General features: G+C 45.8%; 2 protein-coding genes across 2 annotated transcripts in view; both read left to right on the forward strand.

The window, feature by feature from the left end:
* The first annotated feature begins 435 nt into the window (after nt 1-435).
* Nucleotides 436-9,165, forward strand: meox2a (mesenchyme homeobox 2a). Its single transcript, XM_069141932.1, has 3 exons — nt 436-1,484; nt 5,583-5,755; nt 8,205-9,165. The coding sequence occupies exons 1-3, from the start codon at nt 890-892 to the stop codon at nt 8,421-8,423; spliced, it is 987 nt and encodes a 328-aa protein (XP_068998033.1). The 5' UTR covers nt 436-889; the 3' UTR covers nt 8,424-9,165.
* Nucleotides 9,166-9,343: 178 nt separating this feature from the next.
* The window catches only part of agmo (alkylglycerol monooxygenase), a 46,073-nt gene continuing 34,991 nt past the window's right edge, over nt 9,344-20,425 (forward strand). The window contains exons 1-3 of the mRNA XM_069141931.1: nt 9,344-11,089; nt 15,968-16,098; nt 16,600-16,751. Coding sequence (XP_068998032.1) covers nt 10,970-11,089; nt 15,968-16,098; nt 16,600-16,751 — 403 coding nt within the window. The 5' untranslated portion in view covers nt 9,344-10,969. The remainder of the gene's footprint in view (nt 11,090-15,967; nt 16,099-16,599; nt 16,752-20,425) is intronic.

The raw sequence follows: 20,425 nt of genomic DNA on the forward strand, positions 1-20,425 counted from the left end.
CCACAGCGTATCTGAAAGGGGTCAACGCTGACAAAGACAGGGTGACATGCTTAATTAACCTCCGACACCTCCCCACTCCACCCTTGAGTCCCTCCACTTCCCCTCATACGACCCCCCCACCCCCACACCTTCCACTCCCCCCCCCCTCCCTGGCCCCACCCATCCACTGTTAAAGCTGTGTTTTCTTTTTTCTTGAAGGAAAAAAAAAAAAAAGATGGCCACCGGAGGTCAGATCCAAGTCCAAAATAAATTGCCTTCTTTTCCTGAGGCTCAGCCATTTTAATAGTGCAGATTTATTGTGCTGTGCTTTTTGGAGGGGCGATCATATGTATGTGGTCAGTAGCGCGTATGCGAGTCTGTGACCCAGCCTCCCTCTCACGTTACACCCTATTTATAACATCCCCTCCGCCGGCTCCCCTTCGTTCTGCAGTTCCTAGGAACCTCCTTCCTGCCTCGAGCTCCAGTCTCCCACTCCTCCCGACATCCGAGAGGCTCTCGCTGCAGCTCACCCCCGGGCTGACTGTTTATCCTGCGACCAGCCTGGCAACCGGCCGCACGCTCCGGATTATCGCAGGACGCCCCCGGTTTCAAAACACATTTTGCTTTTCTGCTCTCTTGACTGTTCCACTTTTCTGACTGAGAGGAGAAGTTTTGTGGATAGTCGAAGGAGGAAGGAGAAGAAAAACAAAACAAACAAAAAAAAAAGAGAGAGAGAAGCATCTCGGATATGTGCTTGTGATCTTTTTCTGTTTCTGGTTGATTTAGTAACTTTACCTGCTTTCACTTGCCCTTCTCACCTTTCCTGGAAGGGCCCGTGTGTGTGTGAGTGTGTGAGTGTGTGTGAGTGTGTGTGTGTGTGTGTGTGTGTGTGTGTGTGTTTTTGCACACGATGGATCACACGCTGTTCGGCTGCCTGCGGAGCCCCCACGCCCCGGCGCAGGCCCTTCATCCCGCCTTCACCCAGTCGCCCCTGACTCTCCACGGACGCTCGGACCACGTCTCCTACCCGGACCTGGCCTCCTCCTCGTCCTCGTCCTCCACCTCCTCGCCGTCGCCCTGCATCATCTCCAGCTACCCGGGCGACGACGGCGGCGGCGGCGGCCTGTTCCCCGGACAGCACCACCACCACCACCACCACCACCCCCCCCACCCCCACCGCGGCCACCTGCCCTCGCAGCAGCATCACCACCCGCCTCAGCACCACGCGTCCTGGCACATCCCACAGATGCCGTCGCCCGGCGGCGGCGGCGGCGGCTCGCGCCACAGCCTCTGCCACCCGCACTCCCACTCGTCCCACGACAACGGGCCCACGCCTCCGGACCTGGGGCACCCCGGCGGGCCCAGTATGTGCGCCAGCACCCCGAGTCTGGGCAGCGGCAGCACCCCCACGGGGGCCTCCTGCGTGCCTGCCGACTTTGGCAGACAGACTCTGTCACCTGCTGAGGCCGAGAAGAGGAACGGCAAGAGGAAAAGTGACAGTTCAGGTAAGAAGAGTCGGGACAGAAGTTTCAATTTTTAACGAAGGCGAAACACTTTTAGAGTAGTTGTTTTTTTTTTTAATTATTGTTCTCATAGTTTTTCTCCAAATATTAAAAAAAAAAGAAAGTTTTTGGACATTTATCGCAACATTGCTGAGCTCTCCGCAGGCATTTCCAGCGCGTCTTTTCTTGTTTTTTTTTGTTAGATAAACACTTTTAACATAAATATCAGCATTTTACGAAATTCCACGCCGAGCTGAAGAATAACACAAACATCTGTTCGCGTCACTCTAAATCACTCGACGCCTCGGCCGCCGAGAATTCTGCAGCTCCGATAGAAAAACAAGAAAACTGTGTGAGAAGCAGTTCGTAGGTGTCGGCTGACGGTCCGCCTGCCGCCTGCAGCGTGGAGCGAAAAAACACACACAATTTTTTTTTTTTTTTAAAAATGGGCACATCAGAACCGGCGCGAGGCACATCTGACTTACTGGCATGTTTAGTTTAAAAAAAAAAAAAAAAAAAATCACATCTGGTTGGTTGCGACGCTCCTCAGAGGGAAAGAGAACGAGGCACACGGTAAAGAATTAATGTCACGGATTGTAAAAAGACTACACCAGCGCCTCGCGCCACACTAAACACCCCCGGACGACTTTTCAGCCCTTTTTTTTTTTGTTGTTTTTTTTTTTTTTCTCCTCTAAATCTGTCAGGTTGAAATAAATCACAGTCAGGTTTACTGAACTGAAATGAACGAGAATTATTCAGTGTCAAAGTTTAATAGGACTCTTGCTCGTAGTTTGCAAAAATGCCTTTATCTGTTGTTATTAATCATGAAAGAAATTATTATTTTAATATCTAAAGAAAACATCCCAACTTGTGCTTTGAAAAATACTTAAAGGACCAGTCTGGAGATGACCAGTATATATATATATATATACTTACAAATGTATATATTTATATATATATGTTATATATATGTAGCGAACTGTGTTCAAAGGCTTTGAGCTTTAAGGACACTTTTTCTGTAGTTGTTATTGAATTTGTAACTTTGTAAAATTTGTGTTTCTGCAGCTTCAGGCTCCCTTAAAAACCACAACAACAACCACAACAACAAAAACATCCCTAAATTGTGCATGTAAATGTTTTAAATGACGTAGAGTCGCAAGAACTGATCATGTAGAAAAACTAGAAACCGCAGTGTTCATGAACCCGTATTCTCTCCACACATTTATAAAACCCAAATGCCTCCTCCCGGACACCCCCCCCCCCCCTCCCGATAGATAACTCGCCCTCCCCGACGTCTCCAGCCTGCGGTCACAACAATCAATCACAGCGGTGACAAACTTGCCGAGCTCGGGTCGTTGGAGTTCTCGCCGGGAACGTGATCTTAGTTTCCAGGCGAAACCGTGTTCGACCGTCCTCCTCTGTCCATTTGAGGATCACGAGGGCCCTTCGGCACTGATTTCCCCCCCCCCCCCCCCCCGCCCCTTTTTTTTTTCTTTCTTTCTTTTTTTTGAGGCCTCTTTGTATTAAGACTTGGCATCGCACGCACTTGACCGTTGATATTCACATTGATTAGTCGTCGTGCAGGATGCCGGCTGCGAGGCCGACCGTTCCCCTCCTGACAACTGATCCTGATGAAGTTTGCACAATATAATGGGATGAACTCTAAACCGGCTGTTAATTAACACGCAATCAAACGGCCACAGGAGATGATGCCGTTTAAAACCCACATCCCCTGATCCCTGCACGATAAAATAACCCACAAATAATGACCTTTTTTTTTTTTTTTTTTTCTTTCCCCCAAAGCTTAACATGAATTTTGATGGTTTAAGTTTGTGTTAAATCTCCAGTTATCCGCACGTAAACCGCCGCACGAGTATATTTAATCCATTAATTGAACGCTCGACCTCCTATTTCCTCTCCTCGTTTGTCAAATCGTTGGGAAACCGAGCCTCTGCCTCCAAATCCCACGTCCCCCTCCGACGATGCTTCACCCGCACGCTCGTTACATGTGCCGTGCCTTAACGCCAATCACACACTGATTATCGTCTAACGAGGCCGCCGACTCAATCAGCTGTCTAAATATCGGCCCCCGTCGCACGAGATACAGAGCTTCTGATTAGATTTCAACCATCTGGACCCGAAACCTGAATTTAGATACAGAAATAATAACAACAACAACAACAAAAAAGAGAAAAACTAATATGAAGCATCTTGACTTTCTACCGTGTAATAACCTGCTTGTGATTGTTTCCTCCAGTGGTGGTGGTGGGAGGGGGGGTGGGTTGGGGGGGGGGGGGGGTGAGTCAGGGTGTCTGGTTTCAAAGGGGGCGGGGGGGGGGGGGGTGTTACCTGCTCGGTTTTGTAGCGAGGTGTCGTGGGAGTGGTTTCTGTCTGGAACAATAAAAAGTGCCCGAAGTCTTATTTTGTTGTAAAAAGGAGCAAACGAAAGCCTCTCGTTTTAAAAACAACAACAACAACAACAACAACAACGACAACGACGACGACAACGTGGACGTATCGGTGCGTTTTTCTTGTATACGCAAAAGAAAAATAAATCACAGCTTTTCACTCCCTTCATCGCGGGTTCTCGTGCTATTTTCCCGGACGGCATCCGTCCGTCCCGCTCCGCGTCGGGTTGATGGCGGCGCCCGTAACGACCCGCCCCCGTCTGGCTGCCTGGACTTTTCTCATATTATTGCTCCTTTTTATTTTTTTGTGTGTTTTTTTTTTTTGTGGACAGATGAAAGTTACAGCGGAGCGACCTAATTGCTGCGGTGTTAGCGGCCGCGTCATAAAAGCCCGACGCTCGTTTTTTTAACTCCAGTCGTGCTTTTTATTTTTGTTGTTGTTGTTCCTCTTCACACGGCGTCTGTGTTTACCCGAGAGCCGAGGCGGACGCGTCTGAAGGGCACCTCCGCTTCGGTTTGGAAATTACAGGGAGGTGGACTGGAGAGGTCAAAGGGCGCGAGCCGGACTCGAGCGACGATCTCGTTTCATTTCATAAAATCTGAGTGGAAATTCTTTCTGTTTTTTTTTTTTTTTTTTTTATATATATCTGTTTTGTTTCGTCCGTGACAAATATAACTTCCCCTTTTCTTTTTTTTTTTTTTTTTACCCCTCATCTTCTCTTCAGGCTTCGCTCTGGAAAAAAAAAAAAAAAAAAAAACATCCACTTAATTAAAAGGAGGATTTTTTTTTCCTGGTGATAGAAAACAGAAGCAGCAGGGGTTCCAGCTGTGTGTGTTGGGGAGGGGGGGCGGGGGGGGTTCTTAGGTGCAGAGATAGTTCCTCCTCCTACGACATGGAAATCTGGCTCCCGGAGCTGCAGGACTATTTACAGTTTGGCTTGACGCAGGCCTGTTGGATTAACACACAACTACAAGAACAGGACCGCAGATGAATTAGCACGCGATCGCTGCCGAGTGCGACGTGCAGCTGAAGCGCGTCCAACAGGGAAAAACCACAAAGGGCTGCTCACAATAGGAAAGTTTTCAACCAGATGTGTGTCTTTTTTTTTTTTTTTTCCTTTTTTTTTTCTACGGAAAGTTTGTGGAACTACAAAAAAAACAACAAAAAAAAGTACTTTCTTCGGTTCGGGGTGATGAGCTCGTCCGTTTACGGCAGTTTTATTGTTTGACTGACTTTCTGGACTTAAAATACACAGAGGAAGGAAAAAAACAACAACAACAACAAACCTCTTGCAAAGTTATCGTACTTTGTCCGATTTCGCTTCGCTCGTTGTTTGGTTCCATATTAAAAGAAATGAAGCCGAGGAAAGCAGACTTTCTTCAAGACAAATTAAAGCCATGCTAGCGGTATATGAGCCCAGCTGCCGCAGTCAGACACATGTGTTGCCGCCCACGAGTCCTTCCAGCCACTTAAAGTATTCATAAACAATGACTGAACAATAAAGTGTGACTGACAGCTCCCATTGTTTCTCCCCTTTTTTTCTTTTACCTTTGCCTCCTTTTCCTTTTTCCCCTCCTGCTGACTTGCACCTGCCACATAACATTTGCCTTTTATTTTAATTTTTTTTGCTGCATATAAATCTGCACCACAAAAAAAAACAAAAAAAAACCCTGTGTTGGTGTTCGGTTTCAGAGTCCCAGGACGGGAATTACAAGTCGGACGTGAGCAGCAAACCCAGGAAGGAGAGGACGGCGTTCACCAAGGAGCAGATCCGAGAGCTGGAGGCCGAGTTCGCCCACCACAACTACCTGACCCGGCTAAGGCGCTACGAGATCGCCGTCAACCTCGACCTCACCGAAAGACAGGTAGGTTCATCCAACCGACCCCCCCGCCCCCGCCCCCTCCACCCTCTCCACCCCCCGCCCTCACATTAGCACGTTAATGCCATGTTGTGAAAACAGAGGCGGCCCCCGAGACGACGAGGAGGCTTTTCGGCTCGCTACTGTGTTTTTGTAACGTGGTGCTCCAGATGTGGCCTTGTGTGTGACGGGGACTATCATATTCCAGATGTTCCTGTCTGTTTCTTCCAGGGCGGAGGCAGGGAGACGGGTTTTTATTTTTTTTATTTTTTGGGGGGGGAGGAAGTGTGCTGTCTAAGCGAGTCATTGTAAAAAAAAAAAACGAGACGTCTCTGTTAAATTAAGAAGTTGAACGACTGCGTCATCCAAAACTACAGAAACAAGCTTTTATTTTATTTTTTTAAGTCAACGTTACTCCACTTAAGGTGAATAATAAGGTTTAATAGACCTTCGTAAAAGCAGGTGTAAACAGATACCATCTACCGGGCTCCTGCTTTTTATCATGCATACTGGTTTAAAGGCGCTACATGAGTCATCACTTCTGCTTTTAGTTACACCTGTCACATATACAAATGTTTTGACGTGAGAAAGTGTTTTATAAAAGACAGATGAACAAAAGAAAAAAAAGGAAGGAAGTCAAGTTTATTTATAAAGCGCCTTTTCGAAAGCAGTTACAAGATGCAACTGTCCCCTTTCAGTTTTTAACCTCGATCTGGGGACAACCGGAAAGGTCAGTCGACCTCGGTGATCGCACAACAATTCAGGAACATGACGTGGGTCCCCCGAAGAGATAAAACAGGTGATTTTGAGTCAATTTGGTGCAAAATACGGATCAACAATCCCAATTTTTCAATTTATTCAAAAAGGAAGTTATAAAGCAACAGAAGTCTGAGAGTTGGAGGAACATGTTTGAGTTTCTGGGTCGTGAAATGTCTCAAAAAACATCAAAAGTGACTTAAATCTGTCGTCCTACAACTGCTTTACTTCAGTAAGTAAACATTTCATATCTAAACGTCATTGATAATTCAGCTGAAAACAATCAGAGAGGCTCGATTCTAACGTCCAACACTCGTTGATGCTGTTTAAGGATCTTCAGATAAAAAGTGTCTTAAAAGAGAAATTTGACTTTTACGGCGGATGATTTTTTATTTTCTTCAGGTGTGTGTGTTTTTTTTTTAGGGATTTTTCAAAGTAAAGCGAGTTGTAAACCTGCGCTGTCACATTGAGCTTCTTTTATTTTTTACTCCTCGCGGACCTTGATTTATTGTTGCGTGAGCTGTTTGGAGAAACCTGATGGATGTTTTTAGGTCTTTGTTGGAAGCTGGAATATTTCTCACCTCATGCACGCTCAGGGAGGTTAAACCAGAGTTTAAAACCAGACTTTAAAACCAGAGTTTAAAACCAGAGTTTAAAACCAGAGTTTAAAACCAGACTTTAAAACCAGAGTTTAAAACCAGGCTGAATTAGGTTGAAAATAGATGTTTTTCCAGAGACCTTAAATACAAATGTTTTTAACAGCATTTAAAAGAGGTTATTTCATGGTGAAGTAGATACGAGGAGCAAATTGGCGATAAAAAGCTGTAAAACCACCAAACAATTTGACGTCTTTTTTTTTTTTTTTTTAAACTTTGAGCCTAAAAGTCTACATTTTTTTTGGGCTTGAAAACCAAATCAAACTGATTGAGTTGTGGTCGTGTCCTTTACGTGCGTTGATTTCTTGCATCGGTAGAGTGTTTTGTCGGTACGTTTCTCGAGCGGCCCCCGTTGGTGCTGCGCTGAGGTTTTAAATGAGCCATCGCGAACCTCCGCGTCAGCACTTCTCCTGCCCGGGCGCTGAGCTCAGGAGTCTCTTGAGTGTCACCAGTGAGTGTGAATGCTGCCCCCCCCCCTCCCTCCCGTGAGAATAACACGTCTGTGTTGATATTAGAGCCATAAATAAACCATTACCATTTTTTTTTTTTTTTTGCTGCTTTCAGAAAAAGGGCCTCGAGGCTTGTAAAGGAGCCGATACTCGGGCTCAAGACAAACGTCTGTGCTGTCGAACTGACTTCCTGAACATGTGACCGCCGCTCGGGTCCCCTCGGAATGACACTCCCCAAAAATAAACCCACCCGACCCCTCCACCTCCTCCACCCTCCCCACCTCCCTCCCTTCGGGGAGCCTCTGCTGCTGCTGCTGCTTCTTGACGTGTAAACCGTTTTAAGCAACAGCTTAATCATCAATCTGAGAGACGTAAATACGGGGGAGGCCGCTGAGTCAGGGAAAAGCGGCGAGACGCCGAGCAGCAGATGGAACAGCAGATCCACTGCATAATTGCCGCCGTAGAAAATAGCTGAGAGAAAGTTGCTGTCCTTTTTTTTCCCTGACCTTTAAAGGGGAGGAGGGGGGGGGGGGGGGGGGGGAGAAGTGCTGAATGTGACATTATTTATTTATTTTCCTTTCCACGTCCCGCTAGGTGAAGGTGTGGTTCCAGAACCGGAGGATGAAGTGGAAACGGGTGAAAGGTGGCCAGCAGGGGGCGGCGGCGCGGGAGAAAGAACTGGTGAATGTGAAAAAGGGGACGCTGCTGCCGTCGGAGTTCTCCGGCATCGCGGCGCTGCACCACTCCACGGACTCCTTAGCCAACGAGGACAGTCACGACAGCGACCAGAGCTCCGAGCACGCTCACTTATGATGGAGACGCATCAGTGACCTCCCCCCCCCCCTCCTCCCTCCTCCACACAGCCCCTACAGAGTTCAGGCACCGCCCCCCACCTCAGGACCGTCCCCAGACGGACCGCTGATTTGCCCGATCGTCACGCTAACGACGCTAAATAAGTGTACAGATGTACAGAGGAGTGATTGTATGTTAGAAAAAAAACACACAAAAAAACGGAGTCGTCACGCAAATGTAAATTTCAAGCACAAAAAAAAGTCTTTCAAAGTACCATTGGTTTAAAAAAAAAATTTTTTTTAAAAATGACCTCGACAAAATGGCAGAAAAAAAAAAAAAAAGGAACATTATAAATATTTAACGTGATGTCGTGGTCGGAGATTCGGTCACGTTCAGTTAAAAACTGTTTGCTAACATTCCACGTTCGCGCCCCGAAGTGGGGGGGAAGCAGGCCGAGGCTCCGATTTGCACTGTTTCAACGTACAAGTCTCGCACCTCCGGAGGTTTCTACTGTATAAAAATGTAAATTATTGATCCAATCGAAGTGCCCGGGGGGGTAAATCAAATTTTTTTTTTTTTTTTGCCCCCGCTAATATAAAAAAAAAAAAAAATGATGTGTAAATAATCCCTCACTATCGTCTTAAACCTTAACAGGTTGTTCTATACGTCAGCCGACACTCAGAAGACAAAATCTGAAACCTGAAATAAGTGTTTTATTAAATCTTTTTCAGGGACAAATTGAATAAAAAAAAATTTAACCAGTGGTGAAAATATTTCTTATGTATAATTTGTTTTTTTTTTTTGTTTGTTTTTTTCTTCCTTCTGTGCAGCCGTGTGAATCCGGAGGGGCGGGGGGGGGGGGGGGGGTTATGAAGCAGTGAGTTGTAGAGAAGCTGGTTATGTGGCTGCATTGCTGAAAGTTTTTTTTTGCCTGGAGGAGGGGGGGGGGGAGAGTCGGGACCGCTGCCAGAGAAAAAACCCGCACGGGGGATCAGATTCTGTTCCAGAACCGACCCGGTTCAGAATAATTTCACGACCTCGATCTCGTCTTTCAGCGCTTTTTGTGATCGTGCATTCTAATGTGTCCAAGAGGAAACCTCGCAACGGCGTTGGAGGGATTTAACCCCCCCTCCCCTCCCCAAAAAAAAAAAAGTATCCCAGAGGATGATCCATTTTCTTTTTCTTTTTTACTTTGCAGCTGTAATTCAGTGCAGAGTTTTCACAAACTCACTTCTTCCACTGAGCTTTAAATATTCAGCGCACGCTCGCCTCCCCGCAGCGACCAAATCGCCCGAAGTGTTTCTTCATGTTAATGTTTCGACTCGAGGCTGAAGCTCATTAGCTCGTCTGGTGGAGAGTTGAATGAAAAAAAAAAAAACTTAAAGCATAAAGACTGAAAACAGGTGGAGGCAGGTTCGGCCACCACACGACGGAGAGACATGCCGAGCGACAGTAAAGAAACGAATAGAAACGGGTGCAAAATGGCCGCGGAATAATAGAAAACGAAAAACTTTCCACCGAGTCGTGAAAAATAACATAAAGACACCAAAAAAAAAAAAAAAAAAAAAGCTACTAAAGAGACTATGATATGAGCACAAAGACATCCTGTTCGCACCGCGGCATCAATGTTTGTTCTTCTGCTCCTTTTATTTTATTTGTTTTTCAATGGAAAAAAAAAAAGAGCTTTTAGGTTGCATGGCCGCCACCTTCTGGCAGGAGTAACGCATTACAACCCGCCGCCGATTATAAAGGAAGGACAGTTAGTCGCGTGTATGTACACGATTCCATTTTTCAATATTTTAATGACTTTTTTCATGTCCTGTCCAGTCCCTACAATCTTCTTCTGTAAAATGTTGACCTGTTCCTTTAAAAATTTGACCACTAACAAACAAAAAACTGCATTCTGAAAAAAAAAAAAAAAAAAAAAAGCTGAATGAAAATGTGTTGGAAAATATGCTTAGTCAAAATAAACATGAAAATGTCAAAACTTGAGAGAGAAAAAAAAAAAAAAAAAGTTTAGTGTAAAGGATCCCCCAGCCCCTTAAAATCCTGGTTTACGGCCCTGGTTATGTCCTTCAGTATATATGGGCCGTGCATAAGTCATACTTGTATAACAATTACCTAACATGACATTGAGTGACCATGAACCTGCTCAACTTTGCACACTCTTAGTACTTGTAAACAGCAGACGGCGTGAACCACATCAACTCTCGCGAGATTACGTGACAGGGGCGTCTCACCCCGACCAAAGGTAAACAAGCGGCTGCGTTAATAAGTCGAGTCTCAGTAACTCGGGACACTTTTAAACCGTCACGGACATGTCGGTCTTTTTTTAGGTTGTTATTTTTTGCAGCACGTGAACAGTTTGCAGATCACCTCGCGCTCTTCATTTCGTAACTGACCTACTTCAACTTCTAACTGACAAAAAAAAACAAAACAAAAAACGGAGCTGGACATTTAAGAAGAAGAAGAAAAAGAGGACTTCTGCTATTTTTTTTTATTTTTTGTTTTATTTTATTTTTAACACACACCTGACTCAGGTAACGGAAAGAGGGGAGCTGACGACCATGTCTGCGGCGGTGGAGCTCGGTTCCGTGTCCAGTGGGTTCAGGTCCATTTTCTTCATGCTCACGCCGAACGAGTCCTCTTTCGAGCAGGTGGAAGACGTCCCTCAGTACGTGCAGCAGGTGGGTGTCGCCTCCTTCTTCTCCTTCTTCTCCTTCTTCACGTTGAGGAAATATGACGACAAGTTACTGTGGTAAAAAACAACAACAACAACGACTCTTGAAGCTGCAGCCACACTTGCTGCTTATTGTATTATTCATTTATTAGTGCGCGAGATGTTATTATTATTATTATTATTATTATTATTATTACGTAAAGTGGTTTTCCTTTTTGAAGGCTTTATTATTTTCAAAAATTCATGAAAGTGGATACACGTATGTCTGCCTGCGAAAAATTTCTAATTCTAGTGGAGTCGCGAGTGGGCGTGGCCAAACGGCTCGAGAGCGCCCCCTACAGAGATGCCCCTGCGGCCACATTTACCTAAATTCATGAAATCCGGTGGACACGTGTATCACACCAAGACGCACAAAAAAGTTACACTGCACCTTTACGTCAACTCAACAGGAAGTCCACCATTTTGAATTTAGTCACCATTTTGGGCGATTCTGACACGTTGTACTTTGTCGAACTCCTCCGAGGGATTTTGTCGGACCGACTTGAATTTAGGTTCTATGGATAGAAAATATGTTTGGGATTTAAAGTTATCAAAATAATTTGTTTTCGTCGATACGTGTGCCCGTAAAGAGGCGGCCATTTTGAGTGTCTCGCCATGGAACTACGAGTTGCTTTAAATCTTATGTACATGGACCGACCTTCTCCAAACATCACAGGTATGATAACAGCCCCGCCCTGAAGACCCCTGTGGGGTAATATTCGCTCATAGTCATAGCGCCCCCTGTTGGCCACTGGAAATGACACTTTTCATACTTTCACATTCTACGTCGAGCTGGTTGATCCCATGAGCGTAAAGTCGGGTCACAATAACCTAAACATGTAGTTGATGATATATTGAGACGTTCGCTCGACTTTGTCAATGGGCGTCGCCGTGACGATGCGGCAAAGTTGGATGTCTCGCCGTGACACAGGAAGTTGATGTTTAAGGTCAAAGGATGCTTGAAACCTCACAAAACGTGTCACATACATTTTGCGTGGTGAGACGATACATCTGATGTGTTTTGTGAGTGGGTGTGGCCAAACGGATCGCCAGCGCCCCCTGCTGGAGACAGGAAACGAGACAAAAATAGCAACTTTAAGCGGATATACCTGGTCCCTTGCGCGCTGTGCGTCGGGGAGACGCCTTCAGGGAGGAGGCGCGCCGGAGTGCGAGGGCCCGTACATCACTGCTGCAGTTTTAAATATTTAACTGTTTTTTGTTTACTTCATAAAAAGTTTGATTCATTTTGTTTCTCACAAATGTTTTAAAATAGGCATCAAAAGCTGAAAAAGTGATTTCTTTCAAACTTTTACTAAAAGTAATTCAACGTAACTTGAATTTAAACTGGAACACTGTATTTTTTTTATTTTTTTTAAAGCACAACCGAACCGAAACCAACGAGTTTGGAAGGAAAAATGTTCCCAGAAACCTCAAAGCCAACACCTGCGATTAACATCCGACCCTGATGGTGAGCTAAAAGTACTCGTGGACTCCAGAAGAAATCATTTGAGGCTGAACAAATAAAAACAAACGATCGCAGCAATAACACAAAGCTGACAGAGATGAGATCGTAACCACAGTTGAGCTTTGAGTTAAACTGTTTAACTCTCAGATGAAGGAAGATTTAACCTGTAAGATGAATTCAAATCAACAAAAACATCAAATTTAAGAAGGTTATATGAGAAGCTTAGAAACTTTTTTTTTTTTTTGGACTGTGACTCAGACCTCTAAGTGCCGTCAGAACATGTGTTTTACGGGTTTATTTGAACAACAAGGCAATTCGAAAGTGCTTCACAGAAAACCATTAAAAGCATCAAAACATCAGGAAAAAGAAAAGGACAAGTGATTAAAACATTAAAAACAGTCGTTAAAACAGTAAGCAAGCTATAAAACAAAATTACAGTAAATTGCACTCGACCTCTGGCAAAATATACGCCAAAATATCTGCAGCTGTATTTATTTCACCCAGAAATCAACCTGTTTTTTGTGCCCTGTGTTTAACACACTCAATAAACACACCGATTCTTCTGTCCGGCAGCAATTAGTAAAAAAAAAAAAAAAAAAAAAAAAAACTTTTATTTGGTTGTTCAGGAACAGCTGCAAGTCTCCTTTCAGACGCCTTAATTTGAAAATCCTTTAAAGTCAGCGGCCCCGCCCCCTTTTCCTTTTCCTCCACGTAGCCGTCGAGGGTTGGAAAGTGCTCCAGCGTTTCAACACTTCTTTTTTTTATTTTATTTTTTGGACCGTTTTGAGTGCATCATCCCGGTACTTCGTAGTTTAACGCACTTTTTATTTTTATCGCGCTCGACAGTGTTAACGCGCTTCAAATATCCAGTCGGCCGTTCGTAACTCGCCGTCGGCGGTGGAGGTTTCGGCTGTTCTGCACCTTTTCACCCAAATGTCACGATAATTTCTGCTGGTAGTTTTTTTGTTGTTTTTTTTCACAGTAATCCTGCAGACAAACAAACAAAAACAGAAAAACTCCACCAGGAATACGTGTCGCTAACTTCGCAAAGTGCACCTGCAGAAGAGCCGATCTTCTTAATTTACGACATATAAACAAACAAAAAAAGATTTTTTTTTTTTTTTTACTGTCACTTTACGGTGTCTCACTTAACTTTTATCGTGGTGAACGTCTGGTGCACGTTTTACAAGCACATGTTTATTATGAGCTTTTATTTTTTTTTTTTTACTGGGCACATCAGGGGGAGGAGAGCAATTACCCCCCCAGCAGGGAGTCCCCATAATCCAGCAGCAGGCGTGATTACGCAGATTTGTGTTGTTGTTGCTGCTGCGGAGCTCGATTGTAAAAAATTTTTTTTTACAAAATTAAGAAAAACGAGGCGTGCCGGAGCAATTTACTGACTCGGCGCCGTTTACAGCGTGAGACGTGTCATCAATTACTCGTCGCCGCTGTTGTTCTGTGATCCCAGCAGGCCGAATTAATCAGAACCAAAACAAAACGCCGTCGTCTAATAGGACGTCGCTTGGAATTATTTTTTTCTCATTTTTTTTTTTTTTTTTTTTTTTTTTTTGGCGGGGACGTTGCCAGGTCCTCATTTGATATTCCTCAGATATAAAGCGTACCGTCAGCCCGTCTGCGTGTTTGCAGCCAACATCCAGTCATCCGTGACCTTGTAAAATAAAAATAAAATAAAAAAAAAATGGGGTCTGTTTGAAAAAAAAAAAAAAAAGAAAAAGAAAATGCAGACATCTGGTCCACAAATGTCGTGTTCCATGTAAGGCTGAATTCAGAGGAAAGTAAAACGCAATCATTAGACGCCACAACAAAGAAAAAGTCAACACGCTAATACAGATGTTTAAAGTGCACGAAGGATCACAAAGAAGCGACTTTTAAAGTACGATTTTTATACGAAGTAAAAGGCAGTGAAACTCGGAGGTGGGAAAATAACAAAGACTTCTTCTCTCGTCGTCTTTTTTTTTTTCTGCTTTAAAATGAGCCGACCCCGCTGAATAATTTTGTCCCGAGCTGTCAAAAAGGAGGTAAAGCTATCTGCTAAGACAGAAGAAAGAAAGAAAAAAAAAAAAGGAGTGAAGGTTTTTCAGGCCGACGTCCAGCATGATATTCTCTCTCTCTCTCGCTGGGTTTTTTTTTTTTGGAGGAGGAGGAGGAGGAGGAGGAGGTCTGCCGGCGCTGCGAGCCCATTCGTTAGCCGCCCCGCAGCCGTCGGCTCACCAGATGTTGGGAGATTTGCGTGTGATCGCGGTTCCCTGGTGGCGCTCACACACACACACACACACACACACACACACACACACACACACACACACACCTGCATGTTAAAAGTGGAGTCATTCACGTGGGGATATATGCACACACACACACTTCCTCCTCCCCCTCCTACAGATGTGCTCCTCTGTGGTCCCGTCACACCCATTCGTTCCTAGCCGTTACCGGGGCCATGCGCCCCCCTCCCACTCCCCCCAACTCCCCTCCCCTGACCCCCCTCGGTTACGGCCGACGCGCTGCCGAAGTCGCAGTCGTGACCTGTTTGCTCACCCCGTCCCTCTACTAATTTGTTCCATGTTTGACAAAACCCATTAAGAGGTTATTACATGTTTCCAGCTCCATCAGAAAAAAAAAAAAAAAAAAGCCCGTCAGCGACCGGTTTGGTCAGCGGCGCCGTTTGTTTTGTCAGAAGTAGTTACGGCACGTCGTCTTTTCTTTGCAACTCTTTCCATCTGTTTATTTATTTTTTTTGCTATTCTGCTATTAAGTCCCTGACTGGTAATATTACCAAAAATATGAAATTTGCAAGTCATTTTTCAGACTTTGAAACAACTTGATTTCCTTTGAATCCTGTTTTGTCGCGTTCAAATTTGATCCGAATTGATTTTAGAACGTCTGGATTTTTTTAAATATTTTTTATCAGTGAGCGACAAGAAAAAAAAAACAAGAAGTTTCCTAACATAAACAATAACAACAAAATCTCTCCCTCCTTGCTTTTTTTTTTCTCTTTTTTTCTTGGCCCACAGCCAAACATCACAAACACGAAAAGAAACGGTGACGTTTGTTCGCGCTGGCGTTTGATTCGTCCGCTGACATAGTTTCTACCTCAGACAAATGTTTGTCTTGTCCGACCCGCCAGCTCGTTGTGGTTTTAAACCCGTTTGCTCCGGTCTCATACGGAGAAACAAACTTCTCGGATCACGAGACTTCAAAGTCCTGCGTGAAGCTTTCTGACTCGTCGGCCAAGACGAACCGAAAACAAACGGTGGAAGAAGCGTCGGACTCCGAACCGTCGCTGTCACAGTTAAATCATGATTTATTTATTTCTTGTGTGTGTGTGTGTGTGTGTGTGTGTGCGTGTGCTTGTGTGCGCAGGCGACTCCTTTCTTTGTGGGTCTGATGGTTCTGGAGCTGCTGGTCGGCGTGTTGAAGACCGGAGCTCCGCCCGTCACCATCAGTGATGGAATAACCTCCATCTCTTCTGGGATGATCTCCAGACTCCCCATGTGAGTGGAGCTCAGCAGGAGCAGGAAGAAGTCACATGACTCTTCTTCTTCTTCTGTTCTTCTTCTGTTTTTTTTTTTTTTTTATATATATATTTTATATATATATATATATGTCGCTCTGTTCTGAAGCACTTCGGGGCTTCAGGCTTGTCTGGAAAAAGGAGCTGTAGAAACAAAGCTCAGTTGAGTTACTGATGCAGATACGTGGCCGCGAATTTGGTACGAAAAGAGTGAAGCGACGCGTTTATAATGTCGAGATCGTTCACGGCGCAAAACTGCTCGTCGACCCAAAACGAGCAAGTTTATCTCCGGCTTTAGAATCCAGAAATTTCAACGCCTCTAAAACTTTAACTTTTATTATAGACGAGCAAAAAGTTCAAAATGTCAAAGGTCCTAAAAGCTAGTTAAGAAAAAAAAAAAAAACATTCGGTGCTGCGTTTCGAGTATCGTTGTTGTCCCGCTGTGACCCGACGCGGAGCTCTGACCGTCCGTCTCCTTCAGGCTGCTGATGAGAGGCTGCGAGCTGAGCGCTTACATGTATCTGTGGGACCACTGCCGCCTGGTGGAGCTGCCCTGGGACTCGGCCTGGACCTGGTGGCTCACCTTCCTGGGAGTGGACTTCTGCTACTACTGGGTCCACCGCTTCGGTCACGGTAACCACCGTTCGACGCTCACACTGACCTCCGCTAATTCAAAGCTGTTAATTCAACTTATTGTTTTTGTTTTTTTTCGTTAAATCATGTGAAATGCCTATAAATCTCTCATTTGAGAAAGAAACCTCCACATTTAGGCTTCCGAAGAAGGCGGATGCATCAGCTTTGAAGCTTGCTCCTCCGCAGAGCGTGGTGGCTGTGGTCAGCCTGGATTCATGGTGGTTGCAATGGATTCGAACAGTGACCTCTTTTCCAAGTGGAAAAAAGTAGTAAAAAAAAAAAAAAAAAAAAAGCATGCCTCTAAGCATAATCCTATTCTCCTCTGACCATACGAAGTGCAGTCAAAATGTTCAGACTGCGTTTTTAACAACCCAAAAACTGTACCTGATTTAAATCTGGCTGCCTTCCCCCCCGTCGTGCAGCGACACGCCGCTTCCCAACACGGAAGTCCTGATCTGTAAATGCTTAAAGCGCCATCTGCGATTCTCGGCGCTGGATCTCCTCCAACTTGTCAAAAACGACGACCTTTCAGCTTGAACTTGATTTGGGTGGAACAGAAGGAAGTTGCAGGGAGCCGAATCCAGCGGGTAAGGAGGGAGGCGGGGGAGCTGTTGTGTTGTGTTGTGTGTGTTTTTTTTGTTTTGTTTTTTAAAGCTGGTACGTTGTCGTGATGGACAATCAAAAGTTCCACCGCGCCAGCGAATGTTTTTCCCCCTCAGACGCCTCAGAAGGTCCCGGTAGAACTCGGTGTTGACAGTCTGACCCTTTGGGGGGGGGGAACGAGTTCACGGTGACACGACCTCCACCTACGTCAAAGAAAAAAAACACCTGGTGTCTCCTGACCTTCGGTCTTGGACGCTGAAGCTCCGCCCCCTCTCGAAAAGCGAAAATCACTCCGAACACCTCGACCGGCTCGTCGCTTCATCGCCGCAGACTTTCTGAAGCATTTCAAGGGTCCCGGTTGTGCGCGGACCAGTGGTCACGCGTCGCTCGGTGTACTTTCTATTCAAAGTCATCGCTTCCTCCCGCTTCGATGCACATTTACATCAAAATATGCCTAAATGAGTCGCTTCCCGCCTCGCGCGTCAAATACGACGCTTGAGCCTCCTGCGTCGTTCGCGTTCTCGGAGGTATTGGAACGGCAGATCGCTTCGTCCAAAACAAAACCAAAAAAAATAACCCGCCCGACAACCCTCGTCCGTCACGCCGCCCCTCGGAGTCGGACTAACAAAGACCGGCGAAGCCAGCCGACGATAAATGGCTGCAAAAATATTGATGTAGTTGACATCCGTCCCCCGTCCCCCGTGCCCCCCCACACACACACCCACCACTCCCCCTCCCCCGCCGGGAGGAGTCGCGGAAGATACGACACACATCGTGCTTTCCCGGACGCTGTTAAGAGGAAGCAATTACTTTTGAGTTACATCCAGCTGCTGTCGGAGCCGTGCAGATGCGAGAGGCCTCGGGGTCCCCGGAGGGCTCGGCGGCCTCAGACCCACCGGGAGCTGTCACGGCAACGGACCTTTCTCTGCAGCAGCGACGTCCTGCAGCATCACTTTAAAAATACACCGATTGGGGAAAAAAAAAAAAAGAATAAAAGTTACCCCCGGATGCAGTGTCTCTGCAGCAGCGGCTCGAACATCTCTTTTCTTTTTCTTTTTTTTCTAGACGTCTCTTTTCCGTGTGTCGGCCCGCTGATGGGCGTGCCAGATGCTCGGCTGCCGCTCAGCACACCGGAAGAGAGGGATTTATTCGCGGCCTTGCGCTGATGTTTATTCGCGTCGCTGGCGCATCGAAGCTGCTCGCCGTCCAGTCCGGATAGCTGTGGATGAAAGTCCGCTGCCGTTGTTGACTTTGGGATCCGTGCGCGTTGTTTGCAGACCGTCGCCCCGGGGATGCCGGCGGTCAAGTCGTACTTTTGTTTTGCTTTCAATATGAACTCGGTTGCGTTTTTAGTCGACGCGTCATCCGTAAAACCACAAGTTCACCCTGCAGAAAAAAAAAAAAAGGCGATCTGATTAGATATCGGAGAACTTTCTTGCATTGTTTATCGTCGGCGAGGATGCGCCGCAGTTCTTGAAACGGTTACGATTGCTTTTTTTTTTTTTTTTTCATACAACTTAACACGTCTGATGCAAACCTGCAAAGACGAGACAGTCGACGTAAAGATCTGCGCAAGTTCTGCGGGAGACGAAATGATTTCAAATGGTTGAACTTTTTAATCTTCTGCCGCTTAATATTTTTCAATCAATCCCGCCGGTGATTGGATTGCGATATATGCTGTTTAAATTTGGCAGACTTGTAAACAAACATGGCGTATTTGAGGTCAAGCCTCGGGTCTGTTTGCTTGTTTGTTTTGGAAAACCAAACCGATACTTCAGCTGGATGAAAGCAGCCGACATTGTGGATCGCTCTGTGGAAAAATACCGGACTTCAAAAGCAAATAAAAATAAATCCAGGAACACGAGATGTTGAGCAGCGTGCGCCGATGTTTTAAAGGTGGACGGACTTTATGTTTTTTGTTTTTTTTTATGATAACCGTGTGTTTTGCATTGAAGGGAAAAAAAAAAAAAACTTAAATAAGACAGAAGACGGACCGAAGTGTGTTTCCCCGCCGCCGCGTCCTCTCCCGTCGTCTTGACGACGCCGCCCGCGGTCTCTCGACGTCCGCGCGGTGTATTCGCTGGGAATCGTTTCATTTCCGAACTGCAGACTCATTTTTTTTCTTTTTTTTGTCTCCAAAATAAAAAACAACTTTCCCGTTCCACTTCCCCTTTTTTTTTTTCTTCCTGCCCCGTCAGAGAGTTTGTTATTGTGGAACATTGTGGGGTCGCGGATGATCGGCTGGTGCTGAGTTTTTTTAAAGGGGGAAGTGCCGTCTCCGACCGCGGGAGCAGCGAGGCCGGCAACGGTCCTCAGTCCTCAAGTCTGGTCGGCCGAGGTCATCTTCGGTGAACCGAAGTCTGACCTCCGGCTTCTTCCAGAGGACGATTCGACCGAAATACTCCAGCGAGAGGTTACGCGCGGCGCGGATAATGAAGGATGCCGTTTAACTTCTGTCAAAACTGTTATGTAACGGAGCTTCAGGAGCCGCCGTCTTCTTTTTATTGCACTCGTATCTTGGCAGAAATATACGATCTCGCCTCAGAACAACAAGAAACGCAGCATTTGTAACCCTGTTGGGTCGAGCGATGCGAGCCGTGAATCTTCGCAGCGCGTCAAAAGGGAAAGATCACGATAGAAAAACATGCGAGAGGAAGCAGAAATGACGTCGTCTGCTGGGAAACACGAGCCCCTTATTGGACCTCGGCGTAAAATATCGTTCCTAGTTTGAGCGGCTTCATGATCACTTCCATAGTTTCCCCTCTCGTGACTTCCACATAAAAAGGAGAGCTCGGAGACAATTAAGTGGAAAGTACAGTCATCTCGAACCGACGCCGTCTTTACTGGGGGGGGGGGGTGTTCCTGCTGCTGCCAGACAGACGCCGTTGATCATGGAGATAGCAAAACAGATTGAAAGGAAACCCACCCCTCCTCCTTCCCCCGAACCCCCCCCCCCCCCCCCCCCCCCCCCCCAAATCTGCCCCTTTTTCAACATTTTAGGCCCTGGATGAAATTCAGGATCCTCCACTCACGCGGACGTATTAACGAAAAAGCCCCCGCAAACCGCTCCG

This window comes from Embiotoca jacksoni, unplaced genomic scaffold (assembly GCF_022577435.1).
Source record: "Embiotoca jacksoni isolate LCO1_2020_lvr unplaced genomic scaffold, fEmbJac1.0.p SCAF_93, whole genome shotgun sequence".
NCBI lineage: Eukaryota > Metazoa > Chordata > Actinopteri > Embiotocidae > Embiotoca > Embiotoca jacksoni.

Excerpts from the sequence above, each read along its gene's own strand:
- meox2a (XM_069141932.1), top strand. The coding sequence starts at position 890 with ATGGATCACACGCTGTTCGGCTGCCTGCGGAGCCCCCACGCCCCGGCG. Across the intron at positions 1,485-5,582 it reads GAGGAAAAGTGACAGTTCAG|AGTCCCAGGACGGGAATTAC; the intron begins GTAAGAAGAGTC and ends GTTCGGTTTCAG. Across the intron at positions 5,756-8,204 it reads TCGACCTCACCGAAAGACAG|GTGAAGGTGTGGTTCCAGAA; the intron begins GTAGGTTCATCC and ends ACGTCCCGCTAG.